Consider the following 26,258-nt stretch of genomic DNA (forward strand, 5'->3'; position numbering starts at 1 on the left):
GAGGAGCTATTAGAATTGCAAAGAAAGTTTGGCATGGAATCAATCCTGCTGCAGACCACTATTTCCAACTAAACTAATTAAGAAACAATGGCCCAGACACAACAAAAGACCTGAGTCAGCCTATGACTGAGTAAAAGTAGCACTTCAGAACTCCCAGTAGCAGACTGTTGCTAGTCCGGCAAATTGCTTTGCTTAGTTGAGTAGACTTAGAATGTATTGACTCACTAATAGACATTCCCACAGTCACCAAAAATATTGACTTTATAAGCACGTAAGGGGGTAGGGTGCAGCGCTGTTAAATTTAGGTAATAAATTTTAAATGTAAAGAAATATGTAATAGAATCAAATAAAAAATTTGCGGAACTCTGGCAAGTTTCCTTCTACATTATTAAATTTATAATTTTTAATGCTAGACTAACTGACACGGGTGTTAAAATTGGGCTCATAAAATGACGTTAATGATATTCAGACGTGCTTTTTTCATGCTTTGTTTTATAAAGAAATTGATTTTTTCACTAGATTAACCAAAATTACATTATATAGAACATATTTTTTTTTCTCATTCAACTCTGTAGGGACAATTTGGCTTGCCAAAATGAAGTGCCTTATTCTGGAGTATTCTTGAAGATAGCAAAAATGTCATATAGCAGCACTTCATTTTTTATACTGAAATATCACCTTTTGATTATCAGGAAATGTTAAATTAAGTGAGCATGACATAAGCCTAAACATACATGTTACGGAAAGAAACATGAGTTATTCTGATCACGTGCTAACTACTTATGGTCTGTCATATGAGTTATGCTGGTGTTATCATCTTGAATAATAAACTCGCAGTGGAAAAACAGAGTCAGTCAGAATGCATGCGGGGGACATCAGCTCAAGCGACACCAAAAAAAGTCTGAGTTTTCTTACTAATGTGTGTGCCAGTGATTGATATGGCCAAGTCAGGAGACGCAGTTACCGAATACAGTTACTGTCTTCTGCATGGTGTTTGTGTCACATTTCTGAGGTGGGGTAACAATAATTGGGTGTGTATGATATATTGTGATGAGCATGTGAGGAAATAATGCATTTAAATTGAAAAGTTTTCTTAGCTAAGTGTCACACTGATGTACTGCAGAAAATTCAGCGTGACTTTGAAAAACCAGGAGCTTTGTTTTTACACAGTGCAGAACCATAATCTCTTCTTTTAGTCCTCTGTTCCACATTTTCTGGCAATAAGTCTAGTTTCCCTGAGCTTAACTAGAATTGGAAGTATAACTACTAGTAGCTGTCTAGCTGATTATAAGTTGCAACATTTGTATATGTGTACATGCATGTGTGTGCGCACACATGTGCATGCACGTATTTATATGGGATGATCAAAAATTGTTGCAATGGAGAATTAAAGATATCACTGTTTTCCCTTTTAAAATGTTGGTAAATACATGCAGCTCCAGAAAGCAAAATAACTGGGGTACACTTGATTTTGAGAGCTTGTTCCCACCTGAGTTATTCAGGTAAAGCTCATGGATCTTAATCACTTTACCAGAAGTCTAATTTTTTTTTGAAATGGATTTCACTCTTGTTACCCAGGCTGGAGTGCCATGGCACAATCTTGGCTCACTGCAACCTCCACCTCCTGGGTTCAAGCGATTCTCCTGCCTTAGCCTCCTGAGTAGCGGGGATTACAGGATTACAGGCATGTGCCACCGCACTCAGTTAGTTTTGTAGTAGAGACAGGGTTTCACCATTTTGGCCAGGCTGGTCTTGAACTCCTGACCTCAGGTGATCCGCCCATCTCAGCCTCCCAAAGTGCTGGGATTGCAGGCATGAGCCACTGCACCCCGCCAGAAGTCTAATTTTAAATCATTAAAAGTAACGGATAATTTTTAAGAAGTAAAGTTATGAATAATTTGCAAGCACATTACTATTTCAGAAAATTCTTAGGTTCTTTCATTCATGCACATTTTATCAAAAGAGAACCTTTTCTAACAATATTTTTTGTTTGCAACAATGAGTATTAGCTAGTATGGTTCAGCCTAATATATTATCTTTCCAAAATAGCACTGGCAAGTGAATAATAGTGTCTTATGCAGAGTGCTTGTGTAGCGGAGGAATTAGGTGGTGTACTATTCCACGTCTTCCTCCACCTGAGTCTGTGGATCCGATTCTGAATTATTCGTTGTATTGAATATTCCAAAAATTTCCTTTTCAGATTTTCATTTTTTGTTCTAGTGCCTATATCGATACGTGTGTTTTAATTACTACTTTTTTTTTTTTTTTTTTTTGAGACAGAGTTTTGCTCTTGTTGCCCAGGCTGGAGTGCAATGGTGCAATCTCGGCCCACTGCAACCTCTGACTCCCAGCTTCAAGCAATTCTCCTGCCTCAGCCTCCCGAGTAGCTGGGATTACAGGTGCCCACCACCATGCCTGGCTAATTTTTGTATTTTTAGTAGAGATGGGGTTTTACCATGTTGGCCAGGCTGGTCTCAAACTTTAGTTTAGGTATATATCTGTGTAAAAACTCTATCCTTAGTTTCCAAAGAGAAAGTGTACTTTATAGACAAGTATATGCAAATGTGCTATATATGACAAGTACTTTTAAAGCAGATGTGTATATTAAGAAAAATGATTTCTTCTTGAGATTTAATAGAAAAAAATCTGAATGTAAAATCCTTTTAAGGAATATTTGAGCAACTAACATGTTGTTTTCTAATATTTTAGAATCATGCTCCTATAACGACAATGAAAATTTCATCTAAAAAGGTAAAAACTAAGCTATTTTATGCTCTTTGCTTATTAAAATGTTTTGTTATTATGAGACATTATATTTTATAACTTCTGAATAATTAGTTCTCGTATTAACAAAATAAATAATACCGCTTAAAGTATACCGCAAAGTCACCTTTAATTTTGATGTAGAACTTACTAGTTATTAGTGAAAGACTGAATAGGTTTATTTTTGTATAAAAGTTTGTCAGAGCAGAACATATATACAGCAAGATATTGCAACATTTTGTATATCCGAGTTTCTCAAATATTACGGTGTGTGAAGCCAACTAAAATAAAAATAATCTTTCTGAGAAGAATTTAGCATAAAGTTTGGGCTACTCTATAATGTCACAACATTGTTAGAGGCTTGGAATAAGTAATCAGTCCTCTCTTAAGTTTCTACTGTTGTCACATATTTGAAATACGCAGTGCATTCTTTTATGCTTATTTTAAAGGAAATATTATTTCCTAGGATTTAAACATGTGAAAAAAAAAAAAAAAGGAAAGTCTCAAATCTAAGGGTTTAGGAATTGGAAAAGAAATATTTGACTATAATTGAAATCCTCAAATTAATTGTCTGATCTGTCCTACACATGCAAATATACAATGATCATGGAAATAAAAAGTACAATTCCATTATATACATGAGCAAACCATATACCTCTCCATTCCCAAAAGGTATTATTTAAAAAAAAAATCTTTAAGGTACAGAGTAATATAGTCAGAATGGAGTAGGCTTCCAAATAGGCTTGACATGCATTTGCATCCCTGTCTGACCGTAATATACGAACAAATCAAGTAACTTTACTGACCTATAAGTTTCTACATTTGTAAGATAATGCTTTGCTCACAAACAAGTTAATTTATATAAATTACCTAGAATAAAGTGGGTCCTCAGTAAATGCTGTCTGTGTAAAAGCCTGAGACCTATTTTTTTTGGAATACACAATAAAGGTTTTATGTGTTAGCACAACTGATTACATAATTCTGGAGCTCTTCACCATATTTGGTTTGTCAGAGATGAAGTAGTATTTTATAGTCAGTCTTACACTCTTTTCACATCACTGAATTTTATTAGGGAAAATAAATAAGGTACAATGGAGCTAACGATCTCATCTGTAAAAATGTTTGTATGGTGCATAACAAACATTTTCCCAAGTAACGAGAAGCCATTCGTCATTTTGTCTAATGTCCTAGGGAGCAGATCTCAAGTCAGAATTGTCTTTGAAGTCAGCAGGGAAGCCCTGTGTTTACAGTAGTTAATGGAAAGAGCAAGTATCAGGGCAAGATTCAAAATGGACACAAAGTCATTTGTGTGGCATAGTAATCCTGTATGCAAGTTTTAACTGTAGTTACGTATTACATCTGCCTTCCACATCTTAAATTGTAGATAATTTAAAATGTCTCATTAAAACAGTGAGATTCAAGGCAAGGATAATTATTTGACTTTTTGGAAATCATTTGTACAACTGCATACTGCATCGTTTTTTCAGTGTGAGAGGACTACAGATTGTTAATGACATCTTATGTGTATTTAAATAACTTTCTCAGTATTTCTCATGTTATCCATTTTATGCTCTTATTTTTTTAATTTATTCTTTTACTCCATATAACAGAAAATAGTAGGACTAATAAAAATTATATTATCTAAAATGAAACTACCTGTGTCCTACAGTCAAAATCCTTAAAGTATTTTAATGAAGCTGATAAATTTACTGTATTGCTTACTAATTTATTCAATAAACATTTATTTCAAATGTCCCTGGACAAATGGTTATTGTCAAAACATGCAGTTGTTTTCTTGTAGTTTGAATGTTTCAACTGGAGACCAGTCAATTTCAGCACAATTTCTGAAAAGTCAATTGATGTGAATAAAATTATTAGATGTAATAGAGTGAGATGTGATTCAAATAACTGATTAGAATTTAAAACATATGTTGATAGTTTAATTGATATTTTACTGTACTTTTTACCATTAATTAACATTCATTGAGCAACTTAATGAGCCAGAAACTATTCCAAGCATTTTATGTGGAGGAGAAACCCTTACAACATTTATTTCTTACAAAAACTCCATATGGTAAGTGCTATGTTATCCTAATTTTACTAATGAGGAAGCTGTGATTCCAAAAAGTTGCACAGCAAATTTGTAGCTGAGCTGAGATTTGAATCTAGGAAGTCTGGTTCCAGAGCTTCAGGGCCTGATGGACACATGGTATCTCCAGAGATTTAATCTTTAAATGTATATGTATGTGTACATGGAGGAGTACACACACACCCATACATCCACGTCTATTCAAGTTTCAGCATACAGATTCTGTGCTAACTTGAGTTATATCAGTCCTTTGGAAAGTAAGGAGTGTCAATTAAGAGACATACTCCTTCAACTCCTGAGAACCATATTATGCCCAGCTAAAGGAATCAAACCATTATATTAGAAGCAGTATACATCCTACAATTGAAAGAGGATGAAATTTTCATTCATGAGATTTTTAGGATGATGAAGATCACTGGATCAAGCAGAATTTTAACACATGTATAAATATAAATACTGATATTATTCTAAATAATTATTTTTAAGTAGTTTTAATGAGTAACATGCCACTTTCAAAGGCATGTGACAAAAATGTTCTTTTTTATTTCATCCAATATTTACTATCTACCATTTTTTCCTTGTAAACTTAAAATGCCCTTTATTTTAAACCAGACTTTCTCAAATTTACAAAGTAATGTGTGGCCACACTTAAAAAATAAGAATGCTTCCTTGTGCTTTGCTAAGACACTGCATTCAAAGAAAAAAAAATCGTAACTTAAATCTGTAATATATTAGCTCAAATCTGGGAGAACAATGAATCCCAATGTCTAAAACACATTACCATTCTATATGGTGCTTTGAGCTTTTCTTTTTTTAACAGGAAAGTGGTAATGTTATAGGCATATTAACGTAGGAAAATTCTATTTGTTTTGGCTTTATACCCTTCTGTGCTTTGCTTCACGTTTTTAGTCAGTTCCAAAGTGAATCCAAGGGTTTGTGAGCATATATTATAATGTGTTCCTGCTGAAAGTCTTCTTTTAACTTCCACATCTGAAATAAATCATCATCATTCCTTTAATAGCAACAGTTGTATGTGAGTTCCAATGAAGGGGTTTCCCAAGTGTCTCTGCATCGCTGCCACATCTATGGTACAGCCTGTGCTGACTGCTGCCTGGCACGGGACCCTTATTGCGCCTGGGATGGCCATTCCTGCTCCAGATTCTACCCAACTGGGAAACGGTGAGCACTAAACAGTTCAACATCCAAATGTATGACACCAGACAATACAGAAGTGTTTCACATCTTTAGATTAGTTCTATTGCTGTTTCTTTAAATGACATTAAAAGTAGAAGCTGTGTTTAGCACCACACATAGTATTTGAATGAATAAAATGGTAATGCGTTGTAACTTGAGATTCTCATAGATATGGCAAGTCCAGAGTACAGTACTTTGGAAAAAGTCCTTTCTCCCTTCAGAGCTCCTCTGTAACACCTACTCCTCTAGGACCCATCAAATATTTCAAGTAGCATTTAGCTTTTTTCTTTTTTTGCATCATCTAATTTATGTCCTTTTTATTTATTATTTGTTTATTTATTTTTGAGACAGAGTCTCACTTCTGTTGCCAAGGCTGGAGTGCAGTGGCGCGATCTTGTCTCACTGCAACCTCCGCCTCCCTGCAACCTCCACCTCTCAGGTTCAAGCAGTTCTCTGCCTCAGCCTCCCAAGTAGCTGGGATTACAGCACCCGCCACCATGCCCAGCTAATTTTTGTATTTTTAGTAGAGCCAGGGTTTCACCATCTTGGCCAGGCTAGCCTTGAACTCCTGACCTCGTGATCCACCCACCTCGGCCTCCCAAAGTGTTGGGATTACAGGCGTGAGCCACCGCTCCTGGCTGTCTTTTTTATTTTATATGCTTTAGTGTATCCTTAAAACCCACCTTCCTAGGATTTCTCTACATTGCTTAATTATCTTGTAAACAAGAATACAATATAATTATCTTATAATGCTGGTTCGAGTTCAAGCTACAAGAGTATTATTTCAGCATGGATACCTTGATTTGCTTTCAGAACCTTGATGACCACGCTTTATCCTTGGAGTGGTGACTGCGTGATTACTGGTTGGGTTAAGAAAGAAAGACAGTCTGAGGCAGAGTACTTTTTATCCAGATGGAAACCTAGGCGGGAAACTGCATCAACTTGTACCAAATTGGAAGGAACCACAAGTAGAGAAATTGAAAAGGAATATGCAGAATTCAGAGTCAGCCAAGGTCATAGCTATTTTCAGTCATACAGTGAATGACATGGGTCATGATGGTGACAGGGCTAAAACCTTTGAAAAGTAGGGTTAGCAGAGGGAGCAAATAGTAGCAGCCATGAGCACGAGTGATCTTTCAAGTAAAGCACTGGGGTGATGGTGCTTTATGGTTTTTATTCTCTACCTTCCTTTGAGGACCTTAACAGATTATAACAACCTTAGTGCTTTTGTGTATTAATAGTATTCTGATCCTCTTATTCATTAGTTCAACAAATATTTTCACTGGAAATATATTTTCCAGGCATTGTTTTGGAAGCTAGGCGTGTAACAGGAAAAAAGACAAAAAAACTCTGTCTTCAGGAATAATGCATTCTAAAGAGAAAAGATTGATAATAAATAAATAAGGAAAACCCCTGGTATATCAAATAATAACACGATCTGTGAATTTAAAAAGGGCAGAGAAAGTAGATACGATATGTGGTAAGCAGGAGGTTGTGAAGTTAAATGGGTGTCAAAAAGGGCCTTACTGCAGATATACTGTGTGAGCAAGGACTTGATGTGGAATGCACCAAGACATTATCTAGCAGAGTAATATTCCAGGAAGAGGGACCAAAAATCTCTAACACTGGAGGATGCCAGGATTGTTCAAGAAACAGCTCTAAAGCTAATGAGGCTGTGCTGTAATGAGAAAAAGGAATGATAGGAAGAAATGAGGTCAGAATGCCACATAATGTCAGACTTTGTAAGTAATTGAAAAGTTTTTATTTAAAGTGAAATGGAAAACAGCTGAGGAGTTTTGAACATGTGAATGATACTGTTTGGCTTTGGTTTCAAAAGATCACTGGTTGGATTTGGCTTACTTTGAAGACCTGTTGTAGGAAGGGGTTGGAGGTAGAGGGGAAGGGGTGGCAGAAGCTGCATGACAGGAAGCTACTGCCATCATCTAGGTGAGATATAATGGTGGCTTGTAGAGGGATAATAAAGATAGAGGTGGCAAAAAAAAATGATCTGATGCTTGACAGAGCTCACAGAATCTGTTGATGTATTTGGATGTGGGAGGTTAGAGAAATAGAGGAGTCAAAAATGATCCAGGTTCTCAGAACTGAACATTAGGATTTATATAGAGGTCACTTCCTGAGAAAGAAGAGACTGTGAAAGGAGCAGGTTTGTGGGGAGAAAGAGGATGTTACGTTAATGGTATCAATAAGATGTTCACACAGGGATATTGAGTAGGCAGTTAGAAATATGAATCTGGAGTAGAAAGGAGTGGCCTGGGCTGGATCATTTGAGATTCTTAATGGCATGAGATAGGAAGAGAACTCCCACTCTTCAAAACAGTAGTCTCGTAGATGCGTTCCAAGACTCTGTGTTCCTCCATGTTAATTTAGGTGCTAGCGAGGAGGTCCCTGACTTCTTTTGATGTCTATCTAGAATTTCTAGACATCATTACTCTGTGATCTTTCATCTTAATATGGGGCTGGAGGCCTCAACCTGGACAGAGTGTGAGGGAGGCAAATTTCAAATGTAATCTCACATAAGAAGTGATTTTTGTGGCCACTGTTGGTATTTTTCAACCATATTTGTTTTTCACTGCCAATTATGATAGTAGCAATATGTTAAATTACCATAACTCTTTGTAAGGCGATACTGTTTACTTGGTAAGACGCTCTAAAAATTTGCCTCTCTAGCACCTGCAATATAATCTTCAATTTATTAAGCAGATTCAGTGCTGAAGGAAGCTGAAGCACTATACTTTCCAAGGAAGAAAGGGATATGGGGACTGTAAGTGGACTTTTACCATAGTTGTATAGGTATACCAGTTATTATATAATGTAAGGGAAGTGGACATCAGTACTCCTTCTCTGCAAAGACTGATTTTGACCAATAAGCATTTTTATGTAACAAATAATATTTCTCAAGTAAAATTCCATACTGTACATAGACTGTCATTGCATACTAGAGATACTTTTTTACATTTTAGAAGTTGCTGCCCAATATGGGCTAGCTCATTTGTTTGCATATTTTCCCACCTATTACGACCCCAAGTATCCTTTCTAAGATGTGTGCTTAAATAATAGATTCTACATTGTCATTCTACCACCACAAATTATAATTTTAATCATACTTTTTTAATAAAGAAATGAGTCTATCATGCAGTTCTTTGCATTTACAATATCATGCCTGATATTAAACCATGAATAATGGGTTGAGAAGGAAAGTAGTAGCTATTTAAAGAGTTGTCTTGACGGGGTGCAGTCGCTCACGCCTATAATCCCAGTACTTTGGGAGGCCAAGGCAGGCAGATCACTTGAGGTCAGGAGTTCGAGACCAGCCTAGCCAACATGGCAAAACCCCATCTCTACTGAAAATAGAAAAAAAAAAATTAGTCCAGGCATGGTGGCAGGCATCTATAATACCAGATACTTGGGAGGCTGAGGCAGAAGAATCATTTGAACCTGGGGGGCGGAGATTGCAGTGAGCTCAGATCACGCCACTGCACTCCAGCCTGGGAGATAGAATGAGACTGTGCCTAAAAAAAAAAAAAAAAAAAAAAAGGTGGGGGGGCTATCTTGATTATCTCCAGCAGTGCCTTATTTCTATCTTGAAAAGCCAAGAAATGCTACATATGTACAAAATATGCCTGAGGCTAACCCAAATTTATCTTTGACTAGCATATTGGAAGTTTCACTAAAAATATCTACAGTATTTACATTCTCCAAATTATGTCCTAACTTAGTTAAGCATATACTTATAGTAAATGCAAAGCATATTGGTGAATGAATTAACTGTTTTGTAAATTCCCATATGAATTTTTTATTTTCCTTTGAAGGTAATGGATTTGAAGTATTTTTCCACATTTATTTTCTTTAATAGTGTTAATTTGCCACTCTCTAAGCAAAACACAAAGATCACTTGGAGGATTTCATAGAAATAAAAAGCAAAAACGGTTATACTTGGAAATTGGTGGAATCCATACTTTGACATAATGAAGTTGTTAAATATCATTGGCTCAATAGTCTCCCTTTTTAAAAAAACTATAGTAAACATGCTGGGCATGGTGGCCCACACCTGTAATCCCAGCACTTTGGGAGGCCAAGGCAGGCAGATCGCCTGAGGTCAGGAGTTGGAGACCAGCCTGACCAACGTGGTGAAACCCCGTCTCTATTAAAAATACAAAATTAGCCGGGCATGGTGGCTCATGCCTGTAATCCCAACTACTCAAGAGGCTGAGGCAGGAGAGTCACTTGAACCCAGGAGGCAGAGGTTACAGTGAGCCGAGATTGCACCACTGCACTCCTGCCTGGGCAATAAGAGCGAAACTCTGTCTCAAAAAAAAAAAAAAACCATAGTAAACAATACAAGCATTTTTTTTTCCATTTTCATTCTCAAGTATCTTAAATATTTGTGGTTTTGTATCAAATATTGCAGTATAGTCCCTAACATTATTTGTTCTGGATTCAGACAAGTAGTTAGAAACTTTATTTTCAGACAAGATAATCAGATCAGTTTTCAAATAAATACCTTTTCTATAAAAGATTTCATCATTTATCGAAAAGAATTTACTATTGTGTATGAAACATGGGAAACTTGAACCAAATTCCAAATCCTACATGCAATACAATATTACTCTGCCTACCAGCATGTTTTTGTGATGCTATGTGAGTACCGTGGAGGTAATCTATACATTAAACAGGCTCAGATGGCTGCCTTGCTGATCTCATGATTTAAGCCAAACCATAACAATGTTTTTTTCTGTATTCGAATGTCTAGAAGCTATGCGATATTGTAAATTGAGATTGCCCAGCTTGAGAGTTTGTATACATGAGTAAACCATTATGTAGTGTTGATCACAGGATAATAAATTTAGCCATTGTGAATGATATTGCTTGCCTAGATGGCTGAGAACGCTCTCATGATGCGTGAACGCTCTCATGAACGCTCTCATATAATATATACTTAGAAGTTGACTATAGTAAAATAATGCTGGACTTCAAAATATAGCAAATGTTATGCAGTAAAAACTTGATATGGGAGCTACTCTAGAATACAGTGCCATATTAATCATATTTCCTGAGATAAAAGTGACTAACACTTTCACTGTTGTGTGTTTGTGTGTGTACAGAAATATATCATTGGTAAGGGTCACGTGACTTTGGAAAAGGAATACCTAAGTGGTACAAAATTTTATACCTATTCTACCATAAGTAGATTTATAAAGTCTGTTGTGTACATGAAGTAGTGTTTTCTTTAGCTAGAAAATGAGCTTTTTTCACTATCAATGACTATGAGATTAATTTTTCTTTGTAAGTTTAATAACTACTGTGTGCTTTTAATATTTCTGTTCTTGCTGAATATTTTTATTTATCTTTAAAAGTATTAAGAAAGACTTAGCATTTAACCCAATTAAGTGATATGCTCAGTCACGTATTGATAGTAAGCAATCAATTTAGGCAGGTATTCACAATATTTAAAGAGTCACCTTCTTCTGATTTTTAACCGTGTTTGATGCCTTGCTCAGAGGATTTCAGTTGCTGCACTTTGATTTCTTAGACTACGTAATACCACTGAAAGTAAGGTACTTAGTGCATCTGAGACTCACGAAATTAAATAATTTAATACAACTTAAAACTTTTATTTAAATAATGACCAGTTTGCAAACAATGTAACTATGTTTTGTTTTTTTTTTTGAGATGGAGTCTCACCCTGTGGCCCAGGCTGGAGTGCAGTGGCGTGATCTTAGCTCACCACAACCTCCGCCTCCTGGGTTCAAGCGATTCTCCTGCCTCAGCATCCCAAGTAGCTGGGACTACAGGCATGCACCACCATGCCCGGCTAATTTTTGTATTTTTTGTAGAGACGGGGTTTCACTATGTTGGCCAGGCTGGTCTTGAACTCCTGACCTCGTGATCCGCCCGTCTTGGCCTCCCAAAGTGCTGGTATTACAGACGTGAGCCACCGTGCCTGGCTTAATGTAACTAAAATGTCAAAATGCTTTAAGCTAACAATACATAACAACTAAATGCAAAGGATGAACCTTGATTGGAAGCTGGTTAACTTAAAAGAAATCCATAAAAGAGATTTTGGGAACTAGAGAAATTTTAATATAGAATATGCATTAGATTATGTTGTTAAATATCAATATATTTAGGATGATAATGATATTGTTATGTTGAAAGATTACTTGTTGAAAAATACATGCTAAAGCACTTACAGGTGAAGCATTATTGTGTCTGTAACTTATTTTCTAAAGGCTTTCATAGGTGTGGATCCATAGTATATACATGATATGTACTTACATGTGAGAAAGGAATTAATGTGGCAAAATATAAGAATTTGTGAATCTAGGTATACCAGTATTCATTTTACTCATATCTCTACTTTTCTGTAGACTTGAAATTTTCAAAATAAAAAGTTGGGCACAACATGCTTATTCTAGTAAATGAAATTAACTTTTTATTAAATGTCCCTATTTTTATCTTTATTGCTTGTTTCAGAAAAGTTTTAATATATCTAGAAACAGAAAACATTGACTTTTGTAAGAAACAAGTATGTTTATTTAAGACAAACTATTATAAAAAGGAAAATGCCAGTGAGTTTATACTTTGGAGGTTATAGATTTAGAAAATTTAGGATGAATTTCTCTAAACTAAACATTTACACCATTAATTAGAGAAGGTAGCATTTACTCAGGATATGCATGCAACAGGAAATTCAGAGCCATTCCATCCTGAATGTAGATGGAAAAACTTACTCAGATTGAAAAGCAAGGATAAGTACCCCCCCATTATTGATGAATTGTATAAGAAATGTGAGATAGCTACATCAATCAGAACTCTTTTTAAAAATTTTTATGAAAGCTTAGCAATAAAAAGGATGCAATGTTTAAAATTATAGTGTTTTAAGAGTGGTGTAATTGGCAGTGATAATTCTCAGTCACTTTTATGTATTTCTGCACTTACAGGAGGAGCCGAAGACAAGACGTGAGACATGGAAACCCACTGACTCAATGCAGAGGATTTAATCTAAAAGGTATTAAAAGTGAGCAATGGCCAATCTCAGTGCACAGTAGCAATGCTCCGTGTCACATTTCAGTAAGAGAAAACATTGTCATAAATTCAAACGTTTCACTTTCAAAAATATTTATTATAACATTCTGTGTATTTATATATGGTAATTAAAACTTAAAGGCTTTTTGTGTGTATACTGAGAATCATGAAAAACAAATGTCTCGGAACACATATACTTCAAATATGTTAGCTGGAAGATCTTTCACACAGATTGTAATTACAGATTTTCTTAGCTACTATTTTCTTTCTAAAGAAAACCTATTTTACATTTTGAGATTTACCACCGAAGAACCTTTAGAACAGCATTTTTTTTTTACTGCAGTAAATATACATAACATAAAATTTACTGTTTTAACCATTTTAAGGTTTACAGTTCTGTGGCATTAAGCATATTCACATTGTTGTGCAACATACTGCCAGCCACGTCTGGATATTTTTAATCTTTCCCAACTGAAACTAGACCTATTAAATACCACCTAACCATTACCTCTTCCCTCCAGCCCTTACAAACCACCATTCTACTTCTTTACGAATTTCTTACGAATTCAACTACTCTAGATACCTCGTATAGGTGGAATGATACAATATTTGTCCTTTTGTGACTGACTCATTTCACTTAAACCTAAAGTCTTCAAGGTCCATTCATATTGTAGCATATATCACAATTTTCTTCATGTTTAAGGCTGAATTATATTTTGTCATGTGTGCATATTTATAATGTGTGTGTGTGTATATATGCATATATATGTACGTATGTATGTAGGTAAGCCACATTTTGTTTATCGATTCATCCATCACTGGATACTTGGTTTACTTCCATCTTTTGGCTATAGTGAAAATCCTGCTATGAACATGGGTGTACTACAGTGCCTGTTGACAATCCTGCCTTGTGTCCTTCAATTAAATAAATTCCATCCTTCCCATTCTGACATGGAGTTACCATGTTACAATACTTTTCCTTCCTCAGTCCCACCAAATAAAAATATTTCCAAGCAGACCTTCCTTGTGGCTCACCAAGGTGCTACAGATACGCTGTTTCAAAAATTAACAGTGAGACTCCTATTTCTGATCCCTTTGAGTCTGTGCTTTCCTTTAGTAAAAAATGACATTCTTTTTACTATTCTAACTGCAAAGAGCAAATTAAGACAGATTTTGCTTACTTGTTCCACACATCTAGTTGAGGGAATAAATTGAAATTACCATTTCTCCATTTGCAATTTTATAAAAGTGTATCAGTTCCCATCAGTAGTAGTTGTCATAGTGGTAAGAATAATGGCAGTGGAGGTAACATCAAACAAATATTAATGCTGACTTTGTGGCAGAACCTGAGCTAAGTGTTTTTTAATGATTATTTCACTCAATGCTTTAAAAAAACCATACTAGAGTCCTATTACTCCTGCTTTATTCTGTCCATGTCTAAGCTACCATATGGCAATACTAAATGTTTTGCCTAATTTAATACCTTTACTGAGAACCCTATGTAAAAATGCTGTAATCCATGTTTTAGAGATGAGTAAAACTAAAGCACAGAGACATCAAGTAACTTGTCTAAGTTTACACAGCCGGTAGTGGTAAGGTCGGGATTTTACCCTACGTTCCGCTGATTCTGAAGACAGTGTTCTCAATCACTACATTCCACCAAGGCCACAGCTTTCTTTCTGCCCTTTCCCAGTGCTTACCTATTTCCTCTATATGACACTGAATATGGACTTTAGGAATGGGATAGACCTGGCTTCGGTATTGCCTGACACATTCACTAAAGTGTATTTCCTCATAACTCACAGCCTCAGTTTGCTTAGCTGTGAAAAGCTGAGAAAATGTGACAGGAGTATTGTAATAATTAAGTTGACAAAGTAATATTAAGAACAATCCTTGGCATAGAGTAATTCTTGAATAAACATGATTTTATCAACATTACCTTAATTCACAGTCTCTCCTTCCCTTTACATAAAACAGGTAAACAGCGTATCCTACTTTGCTTGTTAAATGATTACCACTGCTTTTTACTGGCTGCCATAGTTGTTCACAATTTTGTATAAAAATAAACATGTATATAGCATTTTTACAGGAGAATGTGCTCTAAATTCAGTTGTGTTCTTTCTTTCTCGCCTTTTATTTTTGCCTGCTAGCATACAGAAATCCAGCTGAAATTGTCCAGTATGGAGTGAAAAATAACACCACTTTTCTGGAGTGTGCCCCCAAGTCTCCGCAGGCATCTATCAAGTGGCTGTTACAGAAAGACAAAGACAGGAGGAAAGAGGTGAGTAAAGCAGCACAGCAGCAATCCATCAGGGCTTCGGAGAGAACATTAAATCAACGTCCCTCCGTGAGGCTCAGATCAAAGGAAAAAGGAAAGGCATATGATCATCTTTTATGTCGTTGGGATGACAAGTACCACTTTCCTTAAAATCCTTTGTCCTAAGAATTGACGGATTAATTAGAAATTCTCTCTGCCTGCTCACCTCTGTAACATGGTGATTGAAACAAGAGCCTGGGCACTAAGACAGTGGTATTGATGTGAGGAAACATTCCTAAAAGAAACAAGATGTGTGCATATCCAGAAGCCAAGTTTTCACACAACAGCACCTTTGTGTGATTCACAAGATAAAAGGGGGCTTTTTAAAAAAAGTTTAATTTTCCTCAGCAAGAAATTACATTGAACTATATAACCTTCATGACAAAGAGCATTTTTCTGCTGTGTGGTAATCTGTTTCCATTGCTTTATTATTCATAACTCTTGTGCTTTGGTTAGGTAATATATGGAATCATTGTTTATGAGACCATTGCCTTTATTTAGTGATATGGAAAAAGTCCTTAGATTTTCAAATAAAAAGACGCTTACTGAAACTTTTCATGGATTGGAAAGAGCTGGGTTTTTTGAAATAAGGGAGACATTATATAATGGCATAGGGTGATATATTGTAAATAATGAATTTCATAATATTGATGTCATGTTGTCCTGACAAATGAGATGTTAAAAATATATATGTATATTTAAAGCCTTAGGGAGGTCTAAAACATACCATCATTTGTGCATCATAAAGTCTGATGGAGCCAAGGGGGAAGTGGAGCCTTCTGCATTTATGTGTATTCTTTTGTTGTGGGCAATTTGGTTACTACATATTAAGTTAATTAAGGGTATGTAGAGTGAGTACCGCCTTAAGCTGTAGAACACAGATACTGCATCAGCATTACTGATATAAATGTTGGTTTCATATGCAAAATACTTTCCGACTCTCAGACTTGTCTACCCAAATATCTTATGAACTGTTTAGGAAATTATGTGTCCCTCGTTACTGGAATGTTACACCATAAGCAGATGACTACTTGCAGGAGGAAATTGAATTATCTGGAGGAAAGATGAGCTAGATGGACATCAGAGTCCCATCATTCTTCCAAAGCCTATCATGCTAACAATACTTTTAGAGAGATTTTAATAATGAAAATTATTATTTATTTGAGATCTCTTTGCTGTAAAATCTGTTATCAAAGAAGTCTTGATATTTCTGCAGTCAAATTAATTTTCAGCTATTTTGAGTGGATATGGATTATAATAATTAGCTTGCAGAGTAACCTGGGTTAGAAGTCATAATGTGTGATGATGATTACTATACACAAGTGAGCTGTTAGGCCAGGGCAGGAACACAAGGATATGAACAGTCCTTCCAGAAAAAGCCTATATGTATATATGTGAATTGGGTAATACTGAAACAAGGATCAACTAGAAAGTAATTTTCTTTTCTTCAGTAAAAAGTTCAGTAGAATAATACATAAGTGAATGTAACATCTATGATTTACAATAAATATATATATTTGAATATCTGCCGTATAAATTAATAGTAAAATGTAAATGGAATGTTAAGGATTTATTCCCTCTAATAATATTTCCAAAGTTCAATTTCAGAATGCTCAAGAATATGGAGACTCAAATATTACTATTTTGACTTTTTTCCCAATCTCAAAAACATAAGAATTTAATAATTTAATATTGCAATAACATTAGCTTTAACATAAGTATGAAAGTCTGTTTTGTTCAGAATTTAAGCAGAGCACAATTTTACTTATTCTTAAACTATTAATATTTTATTAAACTTATTGTGGTCCTTTCTATTTTAAGAAAACATATGCTTCTCACTCATATTACTGTGTAAACATTAATCATTTTTTTTAAGTAAGACAAATGATAAAAGCTCACAGAGCAAAGGCAAATAGTTCATACTAAGTAGCATAAAGTGAAAACTGAAAGCCCTCCTCCACTTCAGTACTTATTATCACTTTTACAATCTATTGAATAATACTAATACTTATTGAATAATACTAATACTTATGGAATAATAATTACTCAGTTCTTATTCCCACTGCCCAGAGTAAGGTTCCCAAGACTTATATATTTCTCCAAATATATAAGTCCATAGTTTTCCTCCCCTACACACATACAACACTCACACACACACACACACACATGCATACCCCGCTTGAATATCAGTACATGTGATTCAATGTCATATTTCCTAGCTGCATAATATTTCATAGTGTGAATATGCCATACCACCAGTGTTTTTTTTTCAAAGCCATCTATTTGTTAGATAATTTCTTGTTTTCCTCTTATCAAAAACACCTGCACACATGTGAGAGTATATATTCTAGATAAATTCCTAAAATGTAATTGTGCCAAATATTATATACATGTTTAATGGATTTACCATATTGGACTCAAAATATTTTCCCAATTTTGCACAAATAGGATAGCATTTCTTTTTTCTTTAATTTCTGAATGTATTTATACATGATTTGTCTTTGAGGGACATTTAAACTTAGTAAAATTAATTAATGTCAAAATTTTTTCTTCCAAGTGACTCTCTCTTTTCTAGTTCTGTTCTATTATCTGTCTTTTAATAATATACTTGCCTTTTGTGTTTTTTTTTTTGTGCACGAATCAATTGATCTTTGATTTAGATATTATTAGTAATATCTTGTCCATTTGCACAGAACTTTATCATTTAGGAAAACATTTAACATACATTATCTAATTTTGATTTTGGTCAAATTTCTTTTTTCTTCAATGAAAGAGCATTCTAGAGTATACATGTCAAAGAACCTTTTACCACTTACGTTTTTATCTATTCATTGGCAGTACTACAGGTGGAACTGTAAGGAAGGTTTCAAGCATTTACTGATACCCAGTAAACAATCATTTTTCCAGTAAAATCTATAAAGCAATTAAATATTAATTCATAGCTTTTTATTACCTTTCCTTGTAAAGTAAAACCACTTACAGGACTTAAAAGGTGATGACATCACAGCTAATTTTTAGACATTGTTTATTTAGGGATAATTGAAAAAGGCCCTTGATAATGTTCAAAATTCTGCCTCTGCTTATGTATTTTTTATTTAGAAGAACATTCATTCATTTGAAACAAAAAGATAAAATTCACCCTTTAATTGTGGCTTCGTGTTTTTACTAGTGAGTACTTTTTATAAATATAAAAGACTAGAACACCAGGATGGAATAGATATTTTAAAGTATCTATGAGTTTCATTTACATATATTGACTGTGATTCCAATTTCAAAGGCAACCACAATTTTGTGCTTATATATGGAGAAACTTCTTCTATCTAGGGGAAAGCACTTTAAGCTGTTTTTGCCAATATGAATAATATGTTCACCCTCTCTTTATTAGATTCAATACCCCTGTGACAGTGTGACAAGATCTCCCGTGTTGTTTTTTTTTTTTTTAAAGGCAATGGAACTGACCAAAATTTCGTGTCCACTGAGAAAAATGCTAAGTAGTACTCAATACTTTTTTCCCAAATCTGTGAAAGTTGACACTATTCTGTATATGTTAGTCATAATCTAAGGAAATATAATGTTCAGTGTCAGTAACTTTAATGTGTCTCTCTTTTAGGTTAAGCTGAATGAACGAATCATAGCCACTTCACAGGGACTCCTGATCCGCTCTGTTCAGGGTTCTGACCAAGGACTTTATCACTGCATTGCTACAGAAAATAGTTTCAAGCAGACCATAGCCAAGATCAACTTCAAAGTTTTAGATTCAGAAATGGTGGCTGTTGTGACAGACAAATGGTCCCCATGGACCTGGGCCAGCTCTGTGAGGGCTTTACCCTTCCACCCGAAGGACATCATGGGAGCATTCAGCCACTCAGAAATGCAGATGATTAACCAATACTGCAAAGACACTCGGCAGCAACATCAGCAGGGAGACGAACAGAAAATGAGAGGGGACTATGGCAAGTTAAAGGCCCTCATCAATAGCCGGAAAAGTAGGAACAGGAGGAATCAGTTGCCAGAGTCATAATATTTTCTTATGTGGGTCTTATGCTTCCATTAACAAATGCTCTGTCTTCAATGATCAAATTTTGAGCAAAGAAACTTGTGCTTTACCAATGGGAATTACTGAAAAAGGTGATTACTCCTAAAGTGAGTTTTACAGGAACTGAAATGAGCATGCATCTTCTTGTATGATAGTGACTAGCTCTAGACATGTCATGGTCCTCATGGTGCATATAAATATTTAACTTAACCCAGATTTTATTTATATCTTTATTCACCTTTTCTTCAAAATCGATATGGTAGCTACGAAACTAGAATTGTTGCATCCCTCAATTGAATGAGGGCAATATCCCTGTGGTATTCCTTTCCTGCTTTGGGGCTTTAGAATTCTAATTGTCAGTGATTTTGTATATGAAAACAAGTTCCAGATCCACAGCTTTTACATAGTAAAAGTCATAAATGCACATGACAGAATGGCTATCAAAAGAAATATAAAAGGAAGAAGGCATTTAAAGTTGTGTAAAAATATGAGTTATTCATAAAGAGAAAATGATGAGTTTATATGGTTCCAATGAAATTTTTTTTTTTTTAAGGTTGTAGAAATAATCAGTTACTGGTATCTGTCATTGACCTTTGTTTCCTTATTCAGGAAGATAAAAATCAGTAACCTGCCCCATGAAGATACTTGATGGGAGTTATATCAGTGAAGCAGTTCGGCTTATATTCTTATGTTATCACCTTCCAAACAAAAGCACTTACTTTTTTTGGAAGTTATTTAATTTATTTTAGACTCAAAGAATATAATCTTGCACTGTTCAGTTATTACTGTTTGTTCTCTTATTTCCTAGTCTGTGTGGCAAATTAATATAAGAAGGAAAAAACTTTGAAGTTTTAGACTTCTAAATAAGGGGTGAAATCATCAAACAGAAAAATCAAATTAGAAACTACTAATTTTTAAAGAGGAATTTATAACAAATGTGGCTAGTTTTCAACTTCAGTACTCAAATTCAATGATTAATTCTCCCTTTTATTAAAACCAGTCTCAGATATCACACTGATTTTTAAGTCAACACTATATATTTTATGATCTTTTCGGTGTGATGGCAAGGTGCTTGTTATGTCTAGAAGGTAAGAAAACAGTATGAGGAAACATTCTTTCTTTCAAGAGGTAATGGTACTATGTTCACTGGTCTCTAAGTGTAAATGTAGTAAGTTTTGTGATGAATAAAATTATTATCTCCCAATTGTATGTTTGACTAATTTTATTAGAAAAATTTCATTCTGAAATTATTTTCTCCAAATAAAAACTAGATGGAAAAATGTGAAAAAAATTATTCATATTCTCATATATATTTAAAAAACACTACTTTTGCTTTTTTATTTACCTTTTAAGACATTTTCATGCTTCTAGGTAAAGACAGATATTGTACCATGTACCTAATCCAAATCTTGTATAAAAATTTTATTTATAGTTAATAATCTATGATGAAGGTAATTAAAGTAGATTATGGCCTTTTTAAGTATTGCAGTATAAGGCTTCAAGAACTAAAGTCATTGTCAAAATGAATATGATTATTAGAGTATCAATATGATTCACTATTTAAGTTATCATCAATTATGATAATATATGAGGAGGCCTCAATATGGCAAAAATATTTAAAATGCATAACATAACACCAAACTTCATTTTCAGAAAAGTCTGTTGTTCCAAATGTGTATAATTTTAAAGTAATTTCTAAAGCAGTTTATTATAATGGTTTGCCTGCTTAAAAGGTATAATTAAACTTTTCTCCTCTACATTGACACATAGAAATGTGTCAGTGTAAAGCCAAAACCATCTTCTGTGTTTATGGCCAATCTATTCTCTGTCCAAAGTTAAAAGTAAAATTGTTTTAGAGTCACAGTTCCCTTTGTTTCACATAAGCCCAAACTGATAGACAGTAAGGGTGTTTAGTTTTATACTGTATTTGTGCTATTTAATTCTTTATATTTTCACAATTATTAAATTGTGTATACTTTCATTACTTTTAAAAATGTAGAAATTCTTCATGAACATAACTGCTGAATGTAAAAGAAATTTTTTTTCAAAAATGTTAATGTGTGCTACTGGTGGTTGACTGGTTTTGTTTTGTGTAGTTTGACAATTCAGTGACTTAGTATCTCTTCCATTTGTATTGTACATAAAATTTTCTAGAAATACACTTTTTTCCAAAGTGTAAGTTTGCGAATAGATTTTAGCATGATGAAACTGTCATAATGGTGAATGTTCAATCTGTGTAAGGAAACAAACTAAATGTAGTTGTCACACTAAAATTTAATTGGATATTGATGAAATCATTGGCCTGGCAAAATAAAACATGTTGAATTCCCCAATTATGTTTCTAGCTTTTATTTTTAATGTAGGATTAACTTACTTGTTAGCGTGATACAATCTACTGAATTCACATGATTTTTAAATATTCCTTTATCCATTTTTGTGAAGGTAATACATCTACTATTTCAAGATTTAAATTGTAGAAAAATGCACATATAAAGCTCTCCCAGTACCAATAGCCCTCATTTATTCGAGTCCCAACCCAAAAGACATCTAATATCATCCATTTTCTGTGTATACTTCCAAACAAATACATATTTGTTTTCTCCCTAATATTGTACATCCATACATATCTATAGATACTCAGAATATGTTGTGTCTACGTTGGAAAAAATACACAGTTTAGGAATGCATGGTCTTTGGAGCCAGATTGCTTGCATTTGAATCCACGCTAACTGTCTTATTCTGGGAAAGTTTTAAAATTCTCTCTGCCTTCCTTTCCTATACAAGTTCATACCAGTAAAGCATTAGGACAGAACGTTTTACATGATAAGTATTCAATAAATGTCTTAACGTTGCCTTATTTAGAAGGCATCATTTTGCTAGAACAAGAAGGAATGTTTCAGTTGTGTTCTATGGCAAGTTAAATGCCAATGGTCTAAGTGGGGAAACTGCAGTCACTGGGTTAGGTAACACCTTCTCAGGTAAAATGAGCCTTTAATAAATTAGAGGAAAGAAACCACAGATTAACTCATAATCCAGTTAACACATTTGAATGGCAGACTTATTACAGCTTTCTTCTACCTCTGGGCTTTTCAATCTTTTATAATGTCAGTGAAGAAAAAATAAATCATAAAAATTAAAAGTTGTCTTAACAGGTCTTCCAACTTAACAACTCTGCACTACTCACTAATTGCTTCATTATTTCTCAGTATCTCCCTTGCTTATGTTTCAACTTAACTTGAGTTTGAAAATATTTGATGTGTTTCTTATAATTTTAATGTACTGCTGATTTATGTCTTTAAGTGAAAATTTTTTAAGAAAATGGTAACGGTTTCCTACGTGTATTCTGCTAGCTAAAGTCAAGAGAAACATTCAGCTTGTTTTGCAGCCTGTTAAAAAGCTTTAGTCTAGACAAAAAAATAAGCAGACTAAGTAAGAAAAAATGTTTATTTAACCAGAGACATTGAGAATTTTATTGAATTCCATGCGTGATGACAAAGCTGCAGATTACTGTGGAATTTTTTTTTTAAGAGTTTATCCTAGTAACCTTTTAGCCAACCACCTTTTGCACAAGAATGCAGGCCCCTCCGCAAAATTAAAACCACAACGAATTCTACTGGCATGCATGCCAATTGGTGAAATTCATTGTCAATAAGTTGTTTTTCTTAAGGGACCTCTGGTATACATTTTAATTTTTATGGTTTCCTAACAATGTTACCTTCATAGTACACAGGTATGAGAGTTGGAAGAACCAGCTCCAAGATTAAAAAAAAAAAAAAAATGCCATCTTCATTGTAGTGACTCTAATGTATTTGTCTATTCACCTCATAAAATACTACTTTCCACATAGTTTAAATTGTGTATTTCTCAGGGCTATTATGTTGCCATGCTTGAGTGTTACTTACATAAAGTGCTATTAAAGAATGACATTATAACAAACACATTAAAACTGTTTATGGAAGGTTACCTCTCAACCTCCAAGTACAAAAGCAGGGTGAAGTTCTGTTCCTTTAGTGTCTTTTTTATTCTCTGAATTATTCACAGAAAAAAAGTTACCCAAGTACTTTATGAGATCATAAACAAAATTATTTCTGCAAGGCAAAATGAATACATGATAGAATTATGAAAAAGGTCATTCCTATTGTTCCTCTGGATATTTTTCAATATACAAATTATCCTTGTCTCATGAGATAAAAGGAATTTCTCACTTTCTTAGGACTTTTCAAAATAAGAAAAGTTACATGTTTTAACTTTCTCCTTTATTACTGATTCTGGGGATAAACTGTATTCATCTTTACTTCTCTGTCAAATCATGAATAGTTAGAGAAATTAGACCTGTAAATTACCTTCCTTTGAGTTGATGTGAACTGGAAGTGTTGTAAGCTGTGGTTCTATATTCAGTGTATTCATTATTCCAAAATGAGCCCCAATTTTTGCTTCAAGTTCCCATTCCAGCTTCTCCACTTAAAAGTGATATAAACTGAAACAGTTATTTAATCCCTCTTGATGAATTGTCACTTTCTCTAAAATTGGAATTATAATAATATCTATCTCATGTGGTAGTTGTGTTGTGAGACTAAAATACGTGGAGTTCTTCCAGCGTATGCTATTATTTTTTAATCAGGAGAGCAAAACCATTTATTTCATTTGAGCATTTTTCTCTTTTTCATCAGATTGCATCTACATAGTTCAGTTGATATTTCATGTCATTTATCCATATTGCATATTGACGTCTATGATAACAGTTTTTCTATTTAACTTTGTTACCAGTTCACAAAGGTCTTCTATGCTGTCTCTTATTTCTGATGCAAAGCCTGTTCAGGGCAAGTGAGCTTTCCACAATGTTCAAACATGCTTTAGAGGAATAGGAATTTTTCTGTTATTCCTGCACCATTCTGGGAGACAATTTGAGCCTCTCCGGCCTAAAACCACCAAGATACATTTGTGTTGTTTGCCCCTCAGAGATCTTGTACCTTCCCAGGACACAAATAGAAGTGAGGTAGAAACAGAACCCACAAATCCCTATATACTTACAATCCACCTCTGCCAACTCACTCTTCATCGCCTTGGTTCTCTGGAGCAAGGATTATCCATTGAATATCACCCATGAGCTTGAAAAGTAGATTTCAACCTTTGTCACTCAAGTACTTCAAAGAGAATTTTGAAAAGTTATGTAGCCACTAAATCATTTTTAAGTTAAAAACTAACTTTCTTTTTCTATGTTTCCATAGTTGCAAAGCATATAACTTTCAGTAAAATGTGAATTTTGAACTTTAAAAATAACAGTTACATCTTTCTATAAATGACAACAATGAAATCAAAATATTATAGGAATTTGGTACTCAACATCATATTTTAAAATAATGAAAAACAATCCAACTTTAACCATTTTTAACAGCCAGAAATTTTATATTATTTCTATTTCTTCTTCTTCATCTTTCTATTCCACTTGCTTCAAACATTTTTATCCTGATACAGCAAGTCTTATATTTTAAGTTCTTTTATTGATTACTATCACACAAATGTGCCACAAAAATACATATATTTAATCTTATTTAAGAATGTAGGCCAGGCGCAGTGGCTCACGCCTGTAATCCCAGCACTTTGGGAGGCCAAGGCAGGTGGATCATCTGAGGTCAGGAGTTCGAGACCAGCCTGGTCAACGTGGTGAAACCCTGTCTCTACTAAAAATACAAAAATTAGCCAGGCGTGGCGGTGCATGCCTGTAATCCCAGCTACTCAGGAGACTGAGGCAGGAGAATCACTTGAACCTGGGAAGCAGAGGTTGCAGTGAGCAGAGATTGTGTCAGTGTACTCCAGCCTGGGCAACAGAGTGAGACTCATTCTCAAAAAAAAAAAAAAAAATCCTCTAAGTATTAACTTTTGTTTGGATTTAAATTAAAATTACAAATCATCGCAATTTGACCAATGGACATAAATATATTCCAAATTTTGAAAATCATTAAAAAGTAAACATCTTAAATGAACATACATTTAACAAGATAAATGGAGCTTCTTTCGTTGTCCATTAATTAAATTACTTGTGGATGAAATCTACTTGAAAGAATGAACCAAATTCAATGAAAATGCTATTTCTAATTTTTGTAGATACGAAAACAGTAAGCAACCGTACTTACATAATTAAATGGAGATGGGAGTTTCATTATAAAGCTGTTGTCCAAATACTTAAATATCTTTTGAAGGCTATATCTCACAGCATTATCATCAAATGTTATTTTAATTAATGAGTTGACAATATGATTAGTTTCTCTTACAATTTTATTCAAGGAAAGATTTGAAAATCTTCATTCTTCTCATTACTGGGACCAATATTTTCATTTGTGCCTTTGTTGGGCTCTCTGGCTCAATGAGGCCATCTCCGTGATTTCCCCAGGAGAATCCTCTGTTTCTTCTACTTACATAGACTCCCAGCAGCCATTTGCTAACCGAGTTATATTGGGAAAGTTATTTAACTTCTCTGTGCCTGTTGGGGTCCTCATCTAAAAAAAATGAGATAATAATATTATTTCTGACTGGGCTCAGTGGCTCATGCCTAATCCCAGCACTTCGGGAGGCTTGAGGCAGGTGGATCACCTGAGGTCGGTAGTTTGAGACCAGCCTGACCAACATGGAGAAACCCCGTCTTTACTAAAAATACAAAAAAAATTAGCCAGGTGTGATGGTGCATGCCTGTGGTCCCAGCTACTTAGGAGACTGAGGCAGGAGAATTGCTTGAAGCCGTGAAGCAGAGGTGGCAGTGAGCCAAGATTGCGCCATTGCACTCCAGCCAGGGCAACAAGAGCAAAACTCCACCT

At 34.5% G+C, this 26,258-nt stretch overlaps 1 protein-coding gene across 2 annotated transcripts in view; it reads left to right on the forward strand.

Annotated features, from left to right (window-relative positions):
* SEMA3C (sema domain, immunoglobulin domain (Ig), short basic domain, secreted, (semaphorin) 3C) overlaps positions 1-21,779 on the forward strand; it is a 181,584-nt gene extending 159,805 nt beyond the window's left edge. For both annotated transcript variants that reach the window (XM_011927699.1, XM_011927698.1), the window contains exons 14-18: positions 2,710-2,751; positions 5,874-6,031; positions 13,009-13,076; positions 15,244-15,374; positions 19,021-21,779. In XM_011927699.1, the coding sequence (XP_011783089.1) occupies positions 2,710-2,751; positions 5,874-6,031; positions 13,009-13,076; positions 15,244-15,374; positions 19,021-19,431 (810 nt within the window). In that variant the 3' untranslated portion in view covers positions 19,432-21,779. The remainder of the gene's footprint in view (positions 1-2,709; positions 2,752-5,873; positions 6,032-13,008; positions 13,077-15,243; positions 15,375-19,020) is intronic.
* Positions 21,780-26,258: the final 4,479 nt, after the last annotated feature.

Source organism: Colobus angolensis, unplaced genomic scaffold (genome assembly GCF_000951035.1).
Source record: "Colobus angolensis palliatus isolate OR3802 unplaced genomic scaffold, Cang.pa_1.0 Scaffold74, whole genome shotgun sequence".
Classification (NCBI taxonomy): domain Eukaryota; kingdom Metazoa; phylum Chordata; class Mammalia; order Primates; family Cercopithecidae; genus Colobus; species Colobus angolensis.